This window comes from Trichoderma aggressivum, assembly GCF_033847375.1.
Source record: "Trichoderma aggressivum f. europaeum strain CBS 100526 chromosome Unknown scaffold_003, whole genome shotgun sequence".
Lineage (NCBI taxonomy): Eukaryota > Fungi > Ascomycota > Sordariomycetes > Hypocreales > Hypocreaceae > Trichoderma > Trichoderma aggressivum.
Genome location: NW_026946369.1, coordinates 73,273 through 91,422, shown reverse-complemented (window position 1 = coordinate 91,422; position 18,150 = coordinate 73,273). Strand labels below are relative to the sequence as shown.

Genomic DNA, 18,150 nt, shown 5'->3' with positions numbered 1-18,150 from the left:
GCTTGGTTCTGATTTATTTACTATTATGAAGCCTTTGCATTGGTTTCCCTAAGGTGTAGAGGTAGTAATTCTTCGAAATTGTATCTCCTGTTGATGGTTTTGAAGGTGCTTGCACTTAAGAGCCGAAGATGAATGCCTACAAACAGTGCATCGACATGGTTTCACTATAATTACAGCCACACGTGCTTCATCGTCCAATAAATCGCTGACAATATCCCAAAGTGTTTATTTCTTCAAGAGGACGTCTCTGATTGCAATCCAATCGAACAAAATGCTTCGCCTATCTAGGGTAGCTCCGCTAATGCTTGATAAGCCTACATGGAGGTATCTTTGATCTTGATCTTTAGATACCTGGTAAATCTGCGAATTATTTGATGGTCTCTACATGGAAGGACTGCCGGCACTCTGGTTGAGCCGGCTGCAAACGTGTGCATCTTGCTAGAAAGCTATCGACCAATTGATACCCGCTTGTGAAACCTGAGCGAACCGGTCACCGCCCAGCTGGTGAGGAGGCTGTACCTCTAAGCGGCTCACAGATCCGTTCACACATACAGACATTAATCAGTCTCGTGAATTATCATCATCTTTCTATCGGCCACCTACCGTACTCTTGTTTTCTGTGCTACAACAGTTTCCAGAGAAGAATGCCGCCCTTCTGGAAAGAACGGAAAGGAAAGCACCCGAGTGCAGATCCGAAGAAAGACACCAGAGAACATTTGTCTGCCGAGCCTGATCTTCCGACTATGCCCAATAAATCTGTATCAGAAGCTTCTACTTTATCAAATGAAGAGCGTGTGTCGCTACTACCGCCGACATGGACCGGCTATCTGGAGAGACATGATAAAGGCTGATAACTGGACTGGCCAATTGGATGATATTCGGAATGCTGAGGCGACTGTCCAGGAAGATTCAAGAATATTCAATGCTCTGGAGATCCGGGGGCGACTCGGCGAGCTTGATTCTGCGAGTCAGGTGCTCCGAGGCGAAATGCAGGACATCTGGCCGACAATCAAGAAGCATATCCTTAGCGAAAAAGAAGAACGATGCCTAAAGGATCTCCGAGTCACTGATCCCCGCGATGATAAATCTCGAATCGAAGATACAAATGGCGGCCTTCTACAAGGCGCCCATGACTGGGCTATAAAGCATAGTGACTTTATTGCTTGGCGAGATGAGAAGGCAAACCACATGTTGTGGATCAAAGGAGATCCCGGAAAAGGGAAGACGATGCTTCTGTGTGGCATCATTGATGAACTGCAACGACAGAGCATAAAGCCATGCTACTTCTTTTGCCAGGCTACGGATCCACGACTTAACAGCGCGACGGCTGTCTTGCGTGGCCTCATTTACCTTTTGGTGGATACAAACCGGCAGCTTCTCTCGCACATTCAAGAGAAATATGACCAAGCGGGGGCAGCATTGTTCCAAGATACCAATTCCTGGGTCGTGTTATCCCAAATATTCACCGAGCTTCTAAAAGACCCTAGCCTAGAAGGCCAGGTGTTTATGATTGATGCGCTTGATGAATGCCAAAAAGATTTAGAGCGGCTACTTGATCTGATCGTTGGGAAATCCATAGGCCCTCACGCTAAATGGATCGTGTCCAGTCGAAATTGGGATGGAATTGAGGAGAAGTTGAGCACAATCTCACAGAACATTCGATTCTCCCTCGAACTGAATGAGCATTCAGTCTCCGAAGCCGTTAAGCATTATATTACTCATAAAACAGCTCGACTAAGAGACGTAAAAAAATAGGACGAAAAGACAGAGCTGATAATCCGGAATTACTTGACCGACAACGCGAAAGGAACTTTTCTGTGGGTTGCCTTGGTGTGCAAAGAATTGTTGAAACTTTCAGTGCGCAAACGGCACGTATTGAAGAAGATGGAGGAATTTCCATCCGATCTTGTTCCTATTTATGAAAGAACGCCGCAGCAAATTCGCACATCAGAAGACTCCGACTTGTGTGAGAGGATTCTTAGGCTGGTTTCTGTCCTATACAGGCCAATCACGTTGATGGAATTGGCATCTCTCTTGGAGGTTGAGAACAAGTTCGACGGAGAAGAACTTGAGGAGATGATTGCCTCATGTGGATCTTTTTAGTTGTGAGAGATGACTCTTTGTGCACCAATCGGCTCAAGACTTCTTGCTCAAAGACAACATGTTCGTTTCTGGACTCGGAAGCCAACACTATACCGTATTTTCGAGGTCATTGGACATTTTATCAGCGACTCTACGTCGAGATATGTATAATCTACGCTATTCCGGTGCCCTTGTCGAAGAACATACACTGAACGAAGATAAAGATGTTCTAAAACATGCGAGATACTCCTGTGTATACTGGGTGGATCATCTCAAAGCCGTCAATGATCTGGAGAGAGAGAAATGTATGCTGAGTTTAAAGGACAATGGCATCGTTCACCATTTCCTCAAAGAGAAGTTATTGAATTGGTTGGAGGCACTCAGTTTAATGAACAAGATGCGGGATGCCGCAAGGATTGTTAGGGTTTTGAAGAAGTTGGTAAGTGAGCCTTTTGATATCAGGACAAACAGATCCTAACCAATGCCTAGTCAATAAGAGAGGAATACATAATGCGAAACCTTATAGAAGATGTTTTTCGTTTCGTCCTCGCACATAAAGTTGGAATCGAGCTGGCACCTCTGCAAGTCTACAGCTCGGCACTCATTTTTAGTCCCAGTTCCAGCATAATTCGGCAGATGTATGAGGAGACTGAGGTGCCAAAGTGGATTATAACAAAACCAGAGATGCCGGTAGAATGGACCGCACTTGTTCAATCCCTTGAAGGAAAAAAATCCACATGCTTTGACCTAGCATTTTCGCCGGATGGAGCACTGATAGCGTCTGCGAGTGCATTTGGAAAAGTGAGCACTTGGGATTTGGAGACAGGTACACGCTTGCATACATTGGAGTGCTCAAGTGATTTTCGGCTGCTAGCATTTTCACCCAACGGCAAACTTCTAGCCATGGGATCATCTAATCTAGTCAAGATCTACGACTTGTCGGCCTTGACATGGCTACATGGATGTTCATTCGGAATTAATGCATCCGTTCACAGCTTGGCATTTTCATTGGACAGTACACGATTAGCTGCAAGCTACGGAGACAAACACCGCGAATATATTATTCGAACCTGGGATCTTGGCACAAGGATGCAATTGAAGACACACAATCTCGGCATCGGTATGACTACGTGTAGATGCACTGCATTTGCACCAAATGGAACGCACTTCGCCTGTGTAGAAAATGCAACGGATGAGCGAATACATATCTGGAATTCAACTACAGATCAGCATCTTCCTGATCTCAAAATGAACACTTCATCTCGGTGTAAACCGAAGTTCTCAGCTGATGCCGCGCAGTTTGCAGTGCCATCGGGAAGGGATATGATTCTCATTCTTGATACTTAAACAGGCACATGCCTTCTGAAAATCGATCAACTCGACCATCTCTGGGATCTGAATTTTTCGGTGACCTCTACTAGAGTGATGACAATGTCTGGTCTCGCACATGTCGGGATCTGGGATTATGCCACAGGCGAGTGTCTGCAGCAATTCAAGCTTTACCCAAGCTGCGAAGCATCCGCACTCTCCCCAGATGGCATGTCGGCCACAGTGTCAATGTTTCTATCCGATATAGAAATATGGGATGTGTCTAATGACGGGCCCTTAGACACACTTATGAACACAAGGACAGTCTGCGCAACTGTGTTTTCGCCAGATGGCACACAACTTGCAATAGCATCGTCGTATTTCGGGGAAAGATGTGTCATAAACATCCACGACCCAACCACTGGAATATGCTTGAAGGAGTTTGAACCTACGCAAGAAAGACATATTTATTCTATGGTATTCTTTCCAGATGGCAAGCGACTTGTGTCTTCGGCATCGTCCAAATTTGAAATTTGGGATGTTCTTTCAGGTGTGAATCTACAGGTAATTGATTCACAACTTTCAGATGATTGGGTGAGTAGGTCTGTTCGATTGACAATCTCATCGGATGATACACTTATGGCGGCCTCGGATCGGGGGATGATCCACATATGGCGTTTATCCACAGGTGAAAAGTTTCGGCATACTATAGATGAAATGAAGGCCAGATTTGGTTGCCTCTTTGACCAATGCGTTGCTATGGCATTTTCACCAGATGGTACACAGCTTGGTCTGACATTGGAATCCAGTGTTGTTCGAATCTACGACGTGCAGACGGGCACATGTTTACGAATTCTTGACGACTTCTTCGAGCCGATATTTCACGATACTATTCGATACCCTCAATTGCGGCTTCAAGCCGATTTGCGTATTTTTGATTACCGAGACTGCATGAAGACTCCGCCAACCCAACGAGCTTTGATGAGGAGAACGCTGTCTGCATTTACGGTATCGAGCATTGGGACGTGGATTATGAGGGGCAAACAGCGGGTGCTATGGCTCCCCCAGGAGTACCGACCATCTACAATGGAAGTTTATGATGAATTTGTCGCATGTCGGGCCAGAAATGGAAGATTTTCCTGCTTTCAGTTTGCTATTGATGAGTTGGACAAGGTGCTGGCGTGAAATATCGTTATAGAGCACTACAGTTCATCCGGTTAAGTCAACTCCCATATGGATGGATATGTACATGTATTCTTTGAGTTGGAGCAGTGGAAAAAAGAATTCTTTAAAAACTGTTGGGCATACACATAGAATCTACAAAACGGCACTACGTTCATCTTTGTTGCATCCATAGATTTTAACATGGATTTGCACCAGCCGGCCATCCCGGGTTCATATATGTACGGATCCGCCCCGGCACCGATGTGTGCTCCGGAATTTTTAACATCCACCGAGCCGAGGCCGGGGTCAGCCTTGACGGTAACAGTAGTTGGTCTACTGAGCTCTATGATACATTGTTGGGCGTCGCTGGCTAAATTTCGAACGTTTTGATTTACAACAACTTGAATATTCTGCTGCTCAACAGCAAAGGTTGACATGTTTGAACGGGACCTCTTTAACCATGGCTGGACTGACTGTAAGCCGACTGAATTGAGCTTTATGTACCTTGAGTACCAGTGACCGCGCCATCTCGAGTACCTAACCGCCTATCCGTCACCTGGCAGGTTCATGTTATAGAGTCGTCTGATAAGAGTTGGATTCTCGCAAAGGTTTCAAACCTGTTGATGGTTGCGCCTCGCCCGCTTAGTCGTGAGAAGATCGGCGCTGGACCTTGGCCAAGGATGTCGTCTGACGTCGGCGTCCCACAGCTGAGATTGAGCGGAAATGCACGTGAGGTTACAGGCTGGAATAGCGCTTGGCATTCCTGTTGATCACTGGGGGGTTTTTGCCATTCGAGGCGCCAATAATACGAGGCGCGTTGTGTAGGAGCAAAATAAGGAGGTTGACCCAATTGCTTATCAGTTTGCTGAAGGTTGTCCATCCTGTTATTCTTTTCCTGTGTCCTTGTAGTTTGAACACTTCCGTGTTTTCATTTGATCCAATTTAGAGTCGTAAGGATGTATTCGAAAGAATCAATGTATATTGAAAATCAATGCCTAACTTATTCCTGGTGAATGTGGCTTCAGCAGGCCGATGGATTCATCACCAGGTGAGGCGCAAGTTTCTGATTGCTGCCCCTGAGAGGCGCGTTATCGCGCGGATCTGGCGGGCGAGAGCGCTGTAAATTAGGCACGTCGTCATCTCGGGGCTTCAATGTTCCCTGAATCCGTCTAATCAACCGCTGTACCTGAATTTTTTTTTTCGCTCCTTCAACTTTCCTCTTCCTCTCTTCTTCTACTCAAACCCAATCAATCCCTCTTCCAACTTGACGGATGGCATCTTCACTTTCTTGTCCTCTGTTGCATTGCTACGCCTCGCCTCCTTTTCAGCTGGAACCAGGACTGCCGCGCCACAGAGCCGCCGCTTGACGGTTTGCGTCTTCTCCTTCTCCATCTCCACCTTTCTGCTGCGTCCGTCTTTTGTCTCGTTCTTGTCTCTCGCTTCTCCAAGGCTTCAACCATCCAACTCGGGGTCCCCTGTTGCTCGCCTGCTACCTGGAAAAAAAACTTGTCTGCCAGCTCTTCTTATTCCCCCCAAAAAGGCCCCCCTCCCCTCACATTCGCTCCATCGTGCATCTGTCGCAAGGCCACGAAACTCCACACGCACTAAAAACGGACCCCCAGTGACGTATCGTGAGGCTCGTGGCTCTCGAAACTGGGTCATCTGCGTCCAGGCTGGAGGCATCGCCGCATTGCCGGACCGGAGCTGTACATGCGCCAGGACATTGTCGCGCTTCTGTTTTTGCCCGTCTCTGGCTGGTTATCGAGTGTACCGTTGTTGTACTTTTCCCGCGTTGCCCGTGTACCTTGCCCGGCACCCCCCAGCTCCGAGCCGCCAAGGTGTTTCGCTCGGCTTGACTCCAGTCGGCTGGCTCTACCAAGACATCACCGTCTCTGATTGACGCCAATCTGATCTGTCTTTGTCACCCGACCCCATACTTGGTCTGACAACACTCGTTTGTTCATCTGCTCCCTTGCTCTCCGCGCCCTTAGAAGTCAAGAGCCTGCAGGCGGGTGCTGCTGCTGATCAGCCCCAAAACCACCCAACATTCCTCCTCCAACGTCGACCCGGCTCCCTTCCAACATCCCTCTCCGGACGCTCCCTTCACGCTCCGACCTCGACAAGGACGACCAAGACTCGCCATCGGCATCGCTCCTTTCCACCAGGGGATACGGCGCCCCTCATCACCGCCCGTCGTCCGAGTCTGAGACATCGTCCTGGACCGACACTGGCGACATTGGCGACCAGTACGGCGACGACAACGACCCGGTCCGCATCCAGCTGCCCGAGGACATTGAGAACGAGCTGCTCGCCAGTGTCCAGCGCCGACAGTCGAAGCCGTTGTACAAGTCGCAGAAGAAGGTTCGGATCCACGACCCGTCGCCGCACCGGCGCGCCCACTCGTTTTCGCCGGCTCCGTTCGTCGATAAAGAGGCCATAGAGATTCCCAACGTTCGTCATCGACCGCCGTCTCGAGCGCAACGCTGTATCGGTTCCATCATGGCGGGCTCTTCAGGCTCCATCCACGGCCTTACGGGCAAGCCCCTGCTGTACGAATTCCGTCCTTGACGTGATGGGGTTTTGGTCGTGCTAACAACGCTTGCGATAGGTACTTTACAAGCATCTTCGTGTCTTTGGGAGTTTTTCTTTTCGGATATGATCAAGGCGTCATGTCGGGCCTTATTATGTAGGCTTCTACTCTTTTCCTTCCATTGCGCAACAGTAAATTGATGGATGAAAACTGACAATTACTCTAACAGAGGCCCGTACTTCATCGATTACTTCAACCACCCCTCGAAAGCCGAGGTAGGGACAATGGTTGCCATCCTCGAAATCGGTGCCTTTATATCCTCCCTCATTGTTGGCCGCGTCGGTGACATCATTGGCCGCCGCCGTACCATCTTATATGGCTCTTGCATCTTCTTTGTTGGGGGAGCATTGCAGACTCTCGCCACGTCAATGCCAATGATGATGTTTGGACGAATCGTTGCTGGTTTTGGTGTTGGTATGCTTTCCACCATCGTACCTGTTTACCAGTCCGAAATCTCCCCACCCCACAATCGTGGAAAACTCGCGTGTATCGAGTTTTCTGGCAACATCGTCGGTTACACAACCTCCGTATGGGTCGACTATGGCTGTGGTTTTATTGAGAGTAACTTGTCGTGGCGCATTCCGCTTATGATGCAATGTATCATGGGCGCTCTTTTGGCACTGGGAAGCTTGGTCATTGTGGAGTCGCCCAGGTAAGGAACCGTTCCGCTCTTTATAATACGGGCTCCTTTTATCTTTTGCCAGTCACGAAATGCTAACCCCCATATTTTGCAGATGGCTCCTGGACAACGATCATGACGAAGAGGGCATGGTTGTCATTGCCAACCTCTACGGTGGTGGTGATATTCATAATACCAAGGCACGCGATGAGTACCGCGAAATCAAGATGGGTGTGCTTCTTCAGCGTCAAGAGGGCGAACGCTCGTACGCTGAGATGTTCCGGCGATATCGTACTCGGGTCTTTATCGCAATGTCCGCCCAGGGTCTTGCCCAGCTCAACGGCATCAATGTCATCTCCTATTACGCACCGTATGTTTTCGAATCCGCCGGCTGGGTTGGCCATGATGCTGTCCTCATGACTGGTTTGAACGGCATCACCTATTTCCTCTCCACCATTCCACCGTGGTATCTCGTTGATCGATGGGGCCGACGAATGATTCTTCTCACCGGAGCCATCTTCATGGCTATTTCCTTGTCTCTCATCTCCTACTTCCTCTATCTCGATATCAAGTGGACTCCCAGGTTGGTGGTCTTGTTCGTCATGATATACAATGCTGCCTTTGGATACTCGTGGGGACCAATTCCCTGGCTTTACCCTCCCGAAATCCTGCCTCTGAGCATTCGATCCAAGGGTGCCAGCTTGTCGACTGCTACGAATTGGGCTTTCAACTGGCTAGTCGGTGAAATGACACCGATTTTGCAAGAATGGATCAAATGGCGCCTGTATCTTGTCCACGCCTTCTTCTGTGTGGCCAGTTTTGTTATTGGTAAGTGACGAGCATTGATGAGCCTCTGCGCTTCACGACGTTTCCCTACACCTGATCAATTGCTAACCGAAGCCTGCTTAGTTTACTTCATTTACCCAGAGACTTGTGGAGTACGCCTCGAGGACATGGATTCGATATTTGGCGATGCTAGCACCGTGGCCACTCCGTCCATTCATGCGGAAACCGGGTCGCTTATCCGGGGTGGATCACCCATTGGATCAGGGCGTACACCGTTCCGCTCGACGACTCCCATTCCAGGGCTGTCTCTTGACCCTCCTGATGTCAATGATAACAAGCCCGTGCCCCAGAGCGGTGGTGACGACCGAAGCATCAGCGGATGGCTATCGAGGGTCGTCAACCGTGGCCGTTCGGGCAGTTCGAGCAGTGGACAAGGGCGATATACTCCACTCGGCCAGCAGGAAGATGAGGGTCGTAATGGCAATTGAGATGGGCTGCTATGTTCATTTCTGGAGTACCCCCTATAGACTTTTCTCTTTTCATTTTGGTTTTTTTTCTTGGGGCATATAGACAGCGGAGCGAGGGTATAGTGTCATGCTTCTCGCTTCATTGGATACGCAGTTTGGCCTAGACTACTTGCTGGCAAAAGGACATTGGTTTTAGTACATAAGATGTACATGAATTGCACAGATCTAGTCTGTGCTGAGAAGGAGTAGGAGCAGGAGCAGGAGCAAATGATAGCTACGAGTGAGGGGAAATAGAGACTCTCGAGAGAATTCAGGAGTTACGGAGAACGTATCACAAACTGCTGCGTGTTTCGGTCAGCGGCGTAATGACTTGGACAGCTCGTACTTTGACAATGAATAGACTGATGGAGGAGATTAAGGCATCGGTGTGAATCCTGTACTGGCACTATTAAATAGCAGTCTATATAAGCGATGCGTTTGGTAGCGCTTGATGATTTACATGATCCATTGTTTATACAACGTACACGGGGAATGGAGGAATGCGCAAGTCACACTGTGGTGGGAATAGGTCTGCGGCCTCCGTGCGCAAAAAATCAGAACCATACAGTGTAAAAGTCAGCGCATGGCTCCAAGCAGTGTTGAAGTTGCTTCATTTTATACACAACTCCAATCCCTTCGTGACGACTTGGAAAACAGAGTCATGAAGACTCAGGCACACAGAGACTCAACGCCAGCATCATGATAACCACAACCCCTAAACTAGACATCACCCACGCATATCGGCACCTGTACCGGGGCCTCCTCCGAGCGGTGCAGTACTCGGCGCCGGCGCGGTACGTGGTGCGGGACCAGCTCCGGGCGGCGTTCCGGGAGCGAGATGCGGCTCTGGACAGAGAAGGAGTCAAGAGGACGGTGTGGTTCTTGGAGGCAGCGGCTAAGGAGAGGGGGCTGGAGCACAAGATTTTGAAGAATCTGATTCGGGTGCGGCTGGATCGGTCGTGGGGGTTGAGGACCTGGAAGAGAGCCTTGAACGAGATAAAGCAAAAGTAAGTGACTATATTTGCTGTTTGATTTAATTTCGTTTCAGCTGCTAGGAATCTTTGTTTCAATAGTGGTGGTGATGGGATGAGGCAGAGATGAGAAGTCGTTGTCTGATGGGATGCTAATGAGATTTAGACCCGAGACAAGAAAGCTGCAGCAGGATGCGATGCAGCACTACAATATGACGATTGCAATGCTCAACAAGAGCATGGGGCTCTGTCTCCGATGAAATTTGTCAGATGAGACGCATCCGAGAGGAGAAATTTGTATGGGCTGAAGATACCAAGAGGTAGCACATGAGTTGATGAAAATCAGAAGTGTACGAAGGAATTGAAACACAATTGTACAAATATTGCTGTCTTGGGGGGTTTTTTTTTGTTGTTGTAATATTACAGAGCGGAATACATCATTTGCGACTTTCGCTGGTCAACCTCTATTATAACTTTCTGGCGCAAACACCTTTATAACTCCACGCCTCGCGTTGCAATGCCAGCTCTCGCCCTCCCACGATTCCATAGGCTTTACAGGTCAACCTCGATTTCGTTGAATATAAGCTCGTCCAAACTCGAATTGTCGCGTGCATATATCCAGGTTCCCAATGCTGTGCCCTCTTTATCTCCCTGGCCCTCGCTGGCAACGCAGAAATCGTATCGTTTGGGACCGGACAACGGCGACGACAGCCAGATCTGCTTGTTCGGAGGCTGCTTGTTTATAACGTAGGTGCCCTTGCTAACTACGGTGATGGTCATGACGCCGGACTGTTGGGGAGGTGGTTAGTGAATTGCATCGTGGGAGAGTAGTGGAGGGGCAAGTCTGACTGAGTATTCCACGTCAATCGGGGCGCCGTTGTCTTGGTGAGTCTCGAATTTCTCAAGAAGATCGTGCAAGTACTCGTCCGAGAGATCGTTGTACTCGGCATCGGAGAGCTCGGCAACGGCAAATGTCGTCTCGGTCTTTGGGGCCGCCTTGTCCGGATTGGAGGTATCCGGCATGATGCCCTTGCGCAAGCTCGCGTGAGCCGAGAATTGTCGTCGCTGGGAAGGCGTGGAAGGCGCAACTGCGCGCGAGACGCTGGGGATGAGGCGGAAGCTTGCGGGAACGGCTCTTGGAGTGCGCATTGCTCGGCCGAGGAGGCTGAAGCCTTGTCTTGAGATGCTTGATGATGCCATTGTGCTCGGTGGTGGGGTTGAAGAAGATGCTGCTTTGAATTTGACGGGATTCTAGATCGGAGATGTAATTGCGCAATTCGAGCTTTTCAAAAGCTTTGATGGGCTGTGGGATAATGTGTATCCTCTAGATGGCCAATTGCCGGCTGGCTGAAGTGGAGGGCGTGAGGAGAAGAGAGAAGAGCTGAAGAAGCTTTGAGCTCGATCTTGGGAATGACTGGGAAGCCAATTGGAGACCGAAAGGTTTCGTCACAGCATGTACCCCATACTTGGGGCTCGGCATTCGAGGTACGACCGGGGACGCAGAGTGACTTTGGCTGCCTCTATTTTCACTCGTCCTTGGAGGTATCCTGAGGTTCCTTCTGCTTAGTCACGCAGCTTTAGCAACGTCACTTGGAGCTCTCAGCACGCCGTCACCTGTATCGGCCCCACCACTTCTCTTCCATCAACATCCCGCCAAACAGAAACAAGGTCTCTGGGCGATGATGAGCCTCGTTTCGCGGCCATGATCAGCGCATTCTTGGTTTTCAATAACCAGGGCCAGCCTCGGCTTACCAAGTTCTACACGCAGCTGGTGAGTTGCGACCACGTCGTTTTGATGCGCATAACCAGGATGGGATACTGATTCAACGTGGTCAAACAGGACACGAGCATTCAGCAGCGCCTGATCTCCGAGATATTCACCCTCGTGTCGAATCGGCCGACTGGCTCTTGCAACTTCTTGCCGCTGCCTCCTCTTCTAGCCGCTTCCAGCACGTCGCATAGCTCGACGGAGGAGCAGAGCGACGTGCCTTCGCTGGTGACATACCGCCATTATGCGACCCTCTACTTCATCGTCATCTCGACATCGACGGAATCGCCTCTTGCTTTGATCGATTTGATACAAGTATATGTCGAGGCACTCGACAAGTTGTTTGAAAATGTCTGCGAGCTAGACCTCATCTTCAACTTTGAAACTTTACACGCAACATTATCAGAAATGATTATCGGAGGCGTCGTCATCGAAACGAGCCTAGATCGCATTGTCGCTGGCGTCAGAGCTCAAGGAACCGTCGCCAAACGGCCGGTAAACGAGGGACGGAGCACGATTGGATCGGGAATGGGGATTGGAGGCAACTTTGCCTGGACAGGGCGGGTATAATGATTATACGATTACGGCATGTAAAGAGGTGGATCGGATAGAACTATGACCAGCATATGCATACATTTCTTTGTCTCCCCCCTTGCCCAACATGGGTATTACGCCAAACGCCACATATATACGAGTACTATATTACATACATCGGAGAGTTCCGTTATCTTACAGCTCATTTCGACTCGGGGGTTTTCGACGACGGATTTACTTCTGGGGCGTCCTTCCGGCGCTCGTATCGCTTCTCAGGGTCCAGAACGCCAAAGAGATTGGTGTAGTGTTTTCGCAACTAAAAGCTCCGTGTGAGCGTATTGAAGTCAAATGAATCAGTATGATTATTTCCGTGACAAACCTCTTCTGATGGCTTATACTGCTGTCCCCACCACTCGAATTCAGAATAGAAAAGCAACCATACCAACGCGGCTGTCCTCGTAGTCAGCTATGATGCATCTCTTATATGGTGTACTCCACTGTAAAGGGCTAGCTGACCTGCAATTGTAACGAGCTGCGCATACTTGACGCCCTTCTGCCATCGTGGCGAATGGTGTGCGAGGGTTATGCGACGCTTGTACTTCTTCTCAAACCGAAGCTGTTGCTGATGGGTCAATCCTTTGAAGTCGGGCGGCCACACTTTGCGAGCCTTGAAAGGATTGTTTGCGATAGTCAAGGGAATCCTCTTGGTCAGGGGTTCCTTTGCTGATTGGGCTAGCCGTCTGACGAGGGTTGGAAACATTTCTTATGTGAGATTCCTGCGGTAAGGATGATTCTTCTGCAGGCAAGATCGGAGATACTAATTGAGATAGCAGAGCATACGAGTTGGTAGGTAGATGACGCCGTTGAGCTAGCAAAAGTTGTCAACGAGAGCCTGCAAAAGCCGGCAGCCACAACACCGCCACGCCAGCAACGCCACAATTTTCGTCTAGAAAAAGTTGCCCCGCGATCACTTTTCACGTCTCCGGCCTCTGTACATGACCACTGCAACAGAACCACGTTTTTATTGACCTGCGTCAGACTGAAACTCAAAGCTGTTTTACCCCGGAAGACTGCTTAGAATGAGACCTGTAGTTTAGATGCCTAGACTGGACAATGAAGGAATGTTGGCTGATCTGAGCTTACCGGCGGGTTGACTAATAAACAGGCCGGCCAAGCCCCCGCCTCTCATTGCTGAAGAGGCAGGAACATAGCCCATATTGTGTGACAATGCATATCCAGGGTTATGATGTTGGCTAATAACAACTATAGAACGCTTAGGTTGTCTAATATATCATACAATTTTAATGTATCGTTTTTATTATTTTCCATTAGCTACCTAGTCATTTTACATATCTAGCCGTTTTTTTTTTTCAAATATTAAAGTAATAAAAAAATTTTTGGTTAAACTGTTTACAGGCTAATCTATTCATATAAAAATTGTTTTCATTTTACCCTGTATAATCATGTTATTATAGGGCAGAAGTTTAGATGGTTGGACACGCATTGCCACAAGATACGGATAAAAAACCCGCCTCTCTAGTACGACAGGCAGGGGCCTAAATAGTCCTGCTTACAGGTAGGTATAGTAGTTAACCCTCCGGGTACTTGCTAGCTAGAAGGCGGGTTGATATACATATGTACGAAATCTGTATTAGTGCCCAAACCAACGCCCTAACTGAGGGGTACCATCTTATCCCGCTAATCTTCCGAATTTGATCTTTATTTCTAGTCTGACATCCCGCTTGCCGTGAGTCAACAGAGAAAATACTTGACGCATTCTCTCTGCGCAAGTGAGTCAAAAGAGAGCAGAGCTGTGGGAAGGAAGCATAAAAGAAAGCCAATCCTCCCTGGGCTATTCTTCTGATCCCCAGGAACTTTTCTTTTCTTCTTTTCTTTGTCAGCGACCAAGAATTGCCAACATGTCGACCAACGCGGCAGCAAAGGCCGTGGAGGCCCTGACAATCTCCAAGACCAAGGAATTGAAAGGAGTATGCAGAGAGAATCTTGAATTGTCTATTATTGCCCTGGCCGCATCTGCTAACGTCTGCCCAGACAGAGAAGCGCGATTCCCTGATCGTCGTCGAGAAGAAGTATCAGCAAAAATGGCGAGAGGACCGGGTTTTCGAGACGAATGCCCCAACGACTACCGAAGTGCCCTTCCACTCCATCTCGCCCGCCGAGCTGCGAGAGAAGCAGCCCAAGTTCTTCGGTACTATGGCCTATCCCTACATGAACGGTACCCTCCACGCCGGCCACACCTTCTCGGCTACCAAGGTCGAGTTTGCCGCGGGCACGGCTAGAATGCAGGGCAAGCGGGCGCTGTTCCCCATGGGCTTCCACTGCACCGGTATGCCTATCAAGGCCTGTGCGGATAAGCTGGTCAACGAGATCAAGTTGTTCGGCGAGGACTTCTCCGAATACAAGGCGGAGGATGAGCCCGTTGTTGAGGAGGCGCCCAAGCCTGCTGTCAAGCAGGCCAAGGAAGATGTCACCAAGTTCACGACCAACAAGAGCAAGGCCAACGCGAAGACGGTCAAGATGAAGTACCAGTTCCAGATTATGCAGGCCATTGGAATCCCCACCGAAGAGATCCACAAGTTTGCCGATTCCCAGTACTGGTTGAAGTACTTCCCTCCCCTGGCCATCAGGGATCTGACAAGCTTCGGTGCGAGAATCGATTGGCGACGATCATTCATTACAACCGATGCCAACCCTTACTACGATGCCTTCATCCGCTGGCAGATGAACCGACTGAAGGAGCTGAACAAGATCAAGTTTGGCAAGCGATATACCATCTACTCTATCAAGGATGGCCAGCCCTGCATGGACCACGATCGTTCCGAAGGAGAGGCAGTCAACCCTCAAGAGTACACTGCCTTGAAGCTCAAGGTCCTGGAGTGGAATCCCAAGGCTGCTGAGGCCCTCAAGGGGAAGATCCCCGAGGGCGCCAATGTCTTCCTGGTCCCTGCCACCCTGAGACCAGAGACCATGTACGGACAGACGTGCTGTTTTATCGGCCCCAAGTTGACCTACGGCCTGTTCAAGGTTGATGAGAACAATTACTTTGTCATCACCGAGCGAGCTGCTCGCAACATGGCTTACCAGGGCATCTTTGCCAAGGAGGGCTCCATCGAGAAGGCTGCTGAGATTTTGGGCGCCGACATTGTTGGAACCTTGGTCAACGCCCCTCTATCTCTGCACACGGAGGGTGTCCGAGTCTTGCCCATGGAGACTGTCCTGCCCACTAAGGGTACCGGTGTCGTCACCTCTGTCCCATCAGACAGCCCCGACGATTACGCTACCTTGATTGAATTGACCAAGAAGCCTTGGTACTACGGAATCCAGAAGGAGTGGGCAGAGCTGGAGATCCATCCCATCATCGAGACCCCGTCTTATGGCGACCTGTGCGCACCTTTCCTGGTGAAGAAGCTAAAGGTTGGGTCGCCCAAGGACACCAAGCAGCTGGAGGAGGCCAAGGAGCTGGCTTACAAGGAAGGATTCTATCAGGGTATCCTAAAGGTTGGCGATTTCAAGGGCGAGAAGGTCGAGATTGCCAAGCCCAAGGTCAGGGCTCAGTTGATTGAGGCCGGCTTGGCCTTTGCCTACTCGGAGCCCGAGCGCAAGGTCGTCAGCCGATCCGGCGATGACTGCATCGTCTCGCTGATGGACCAATGGTACTTGGACTACGGTGAGCCCTCTTGGAGGGACACTGCCCTGAAGTGGGTTGACAATGCCGACGGAAAGGGCCTGGAGACCTGGGCTCCCGAGACCAAGAATGGCTTTGAGGGTGTGCTGAACTGGCTGAACCAGTGGGCTTGTGCTCGATCATTTGGTCTGGGATCAAAGCTGCCTTGGGACCCTCAGTTCCTGGTTGAGAGTCTGAGTGACTCTACCATCTACATGGCTTACTACACTGTTGCTCACTACCTGCACAAGGACCTGTTCGGCCGCACCAAGGGCCTTGGCAACATCGGCGCTGAGCAGATGACTGACGAGGTTTGGGACTCAATCTTCTGCCGCCGCGACCTGTCGGACGAGGTGGTTGCCAGCTCCGGCATCCCTCGCGAGACCCTGGAGAGCATGCGACGAGAGTTTGAATACTTTTACCCTCTGGACCTGCGAAGCTCCGGCAAGGATCTGATCCCTAACCACTTGACCTTCTTCCTGTACATCCACCTGGCCATCTTCCCGCCCGAGTACTGGCCTCGCGGTGTCCGAGCCAACGGCCACTTGATGCTGAACGGTGAAAAGATGGCCAAGAGCACTGGCAACTTCATGACCCTGAAGGACATGGTGGAGAAGTACGGTGCCGATGCCTCTCGTATCGCTCTGGCCGATGCCGGTGATGGTGTCAACGATGCCAACTTCGAGGAAGATGTTGCCGACAACAACATTCTGCGTCTGTTCACTCTGCGTGAGTGGTGTGAGGAGATGGTCAAGGAGCAGAACGAGCTGCGTACCGGCGAGATCAACAACTTCCAGGACGGCCTGTTCAACAACGAGCTGAACGCCTGCGCCAAGGAGGCCATCGAGCAGTACGGGCTGACCAACTACAAGCTGGCCCTAAAGGCCGCTCTGTACGAATTGACCAGTGCCCGTGACTTCTACCGCGAGGCTTGCACGGCTGGCGGCATCAAGATGCACAAGGACTTGGTCTTTAGATACATTGAACTGCAGGCCCTGTTGATGGCCGTCATCGCCCCTCACTGGTCCGAGTACATTTGGCTGGAGGTCCTGAAGAAGGACTCCACCATCCACAATGCCAAGTTCCCTGAGGTGCCCGCAGTCGATGCCGCCTTGTCAGCCAAGCGCGAGTACGTCCGAAACACGGCTTCCAACATCAACTCCGCCGAGGGCCAGCAGCTGAAGAAGAAGGCCAAGGGCAAGGAGCTGGCGTTTGACCCCAAGAAGCCCAAGAAGCTGACCATCTTCGTGGCGGCCAAGTTCCCTGCCTGGCAGGCCAAGTACATTGACCTGCTGAAGGAGCTGTGGGATCCCGCGGCCAAGTCTGTCGACGACAAGGCTCTCAACGGCCGCATCGGCAAGCTGGGCGAGATGAAGAAGGCTATGCCTTTTGTCCAGAGCCTGAAGAAGCGCCTGCAGGCCGGCGAGCCTGCCACCGTCGTCTTGGAGCAGAAGCTGGCGTTTGACGAGAAGGAGACGCTGAGCCAGATGCAGGCCGGCCTGAAGCGAACTTCGGGCCTGTCGGTCCTCGATGTCCTGGTGGTTGAGGAGGGCGGCAAGAAGGGCGTTCAGTTGTCAGACGGTAAGGAGGTGGAGATATCCGTGCCCGTTGCCGATCATGCGGTCCCTGGCCAGCCCACGTTCTTCTTCGAGAACGTCGAGGCTTGATTCTAGAAGCTTTGGAATGCGTTTCGGGAATTTTTGTTTGTTCATTCATGAAGAATGAAGGAAATAAAGTAAAAAGCAAAATTGTTACATAGAGAGAAAGAGACTTGTAAAGTGACGGTTTAGAGAGACAATAAATTGTTTCACGCTTCTTGTTTCTAGTTCTGCGTTTCTTTGCTTCACGCGTCTATTGTGATGGGGGGAAGACATGTTTCTACAGTAGAACAACGTTGAGCTTAAGAAACAGTTGTGCTAACCCCGTAAGATACTGAACACAAATCTCGTGAGTATACTCCGTAGGAGTACACAACATGCATCAGTCGACAAATCAACTCAACGACAACTCCGTTCTCGCACTCAATAACTGACGGTAAGCCCAGAAACCTCCCAAAAAAAACTATTGGATCAGCTTCTGGTCCTTTGGGGGGGGGGGGGGGGGCGGCGGGGGGGGGGGGGGGGGGGGGGGGGGGGGG

General features: G+C 50.3%; 7 protein-coding genes across 7 annotated transcripts; 5 read left to right on the top strand and 2 right to left on the bottom strand.

Moving 5' to 3' along the window:
* Positions 1–783: 783 nt before the first annotated feature.
* Positions 784–4,575, top strand: Triagg1_1160 (uncharacterized protein; the record flags this gene model as incomplete). Its single annotated transcript, XM_062895200.1, has 5 exons — positions 784–1,701; positions 1,756–1,966; positions 2,229–2,521; positions 2,572–3,202; positions 3,434–4,575. The coding sequence occupies 5 exons, from the start codon at positions 784–786 to the stop codon at positions 4,573–4,575; spliced, it is 3,195 nt and encodes a 1,064-aa protein (XP_062759499.1).
* Positions 4,576–6,264: 1,689 nt separating this feature from the next.
* Positions 6,265–9,037, top strand: Triagg1_1159 (uncharacterized protein; the record flags this gene model as incomplete). The annotated part of the gene is made up of 6 exons (XM_062895198.1): positions 6,265–6,319; positions 6,584–7,103; positions 7,163–7,240; positions 7,314–7,796; positions 7,879–8,591; positions 8,673–9,037. 6 exons carry the CDS (start codon positions 6,265–6,267, stop codon positions 9,035–9,037), a joined length of 2,214 nt encoding a protein of 737 aa, XP_062759498.1.
* A 717-nt stretch (positions 9,038–9,754) lies between these two features.
* Triagg1_1158 (uncharacterized protein) lies at positions 9,755–10,286 on the top strand (the record flags this gene model as incomplete). Its single annotated transcript, XM_062895197.1, has 2 exons — positions 9,755–10,062; positions 10,193–10,286. 2 exons carry the CDS (start codon positions 9,755–9,757, stop codon positions 10,284–10,286), a joined length of 402 nt encoding a protein of 133 aa, XP_062759497.1.
* Positions 10,287–10,578: 292 nt separating this feature from the next.
* Positions 10,579–11,226, bottom strand: Triagg1_1157 (uncharacterized protein; the record flags this gene model as incomplete). Its single annotated transcript, XM_062895196.1, has 2 exons — positions 10,579–10,815; positions 10,876–11,226. 2 exons carry the CDS (start codon positions 11,224–11,226, stop codon positions 10,579–10,581), a joined length of 588 nt encoding a protein of 195 aa, XP_062759496.1.
* Positions 11,227–11,479: 253 nt separating this feature from the next.
* On the top strand, positions 11,480–12,364 carry Triagg1_1156 (uncharacterized protein; the record flags this gene model as incomplete). Its single annotated transcript, XM_062895195.1, has 3 exons — positions 11,480–11,511; positions 11,602–11,797; positions 11,867–12,364. The coding sequence occupies 3 exons, from the start codon at positions 11,480–11,482 to the stop codon at positions 12,362–12,364; spliced, it is 726 nt and encodes a 241-aa protein (XP_062759495.1).
* A 166-nt stretch (positions 12,365–12,530) lies between these two features.
* Positions 12,531–13,088, bottom strand: Triagg1_1155 (uncharacterized protein; the record flags this gene model as incomplete). Its single annotated transcript, XM_062895194.1, has 3 exons — positions 12,531–12,644; positions 12,708–12,778; positions 12,845–13,088. 3 exons carry the CDS (start codon positions 13,086–13,088, stop codon positions 12,531–12,533), a joined length of 429 nt encoding a protein of 142 aa, XP_062759494.1.
* A 1,159-nt stretch (positions 13,089–14,247) lies between these two features.
* Triagg1_1154 (uncharacterized protein) lies at positions 14,248–17,680 on the top strand (the record flags this gene model as incomplete). Its single annotated transcript, XM_062895193.1, has 2 exons — positions 14,248–14,316; positions 14,381–17,680. The coding sequence occupies 2 exons, from the start codon at positions 14,248–14,250 to the stop codon at positions 17,678–17,680; spliced, it is 3,369 nt and encodes a 1,122-aa protein (XP_062759493.1).
* Between the last annotated feature and the right edge of the window lie 470 nt (positions 17,681–18,150).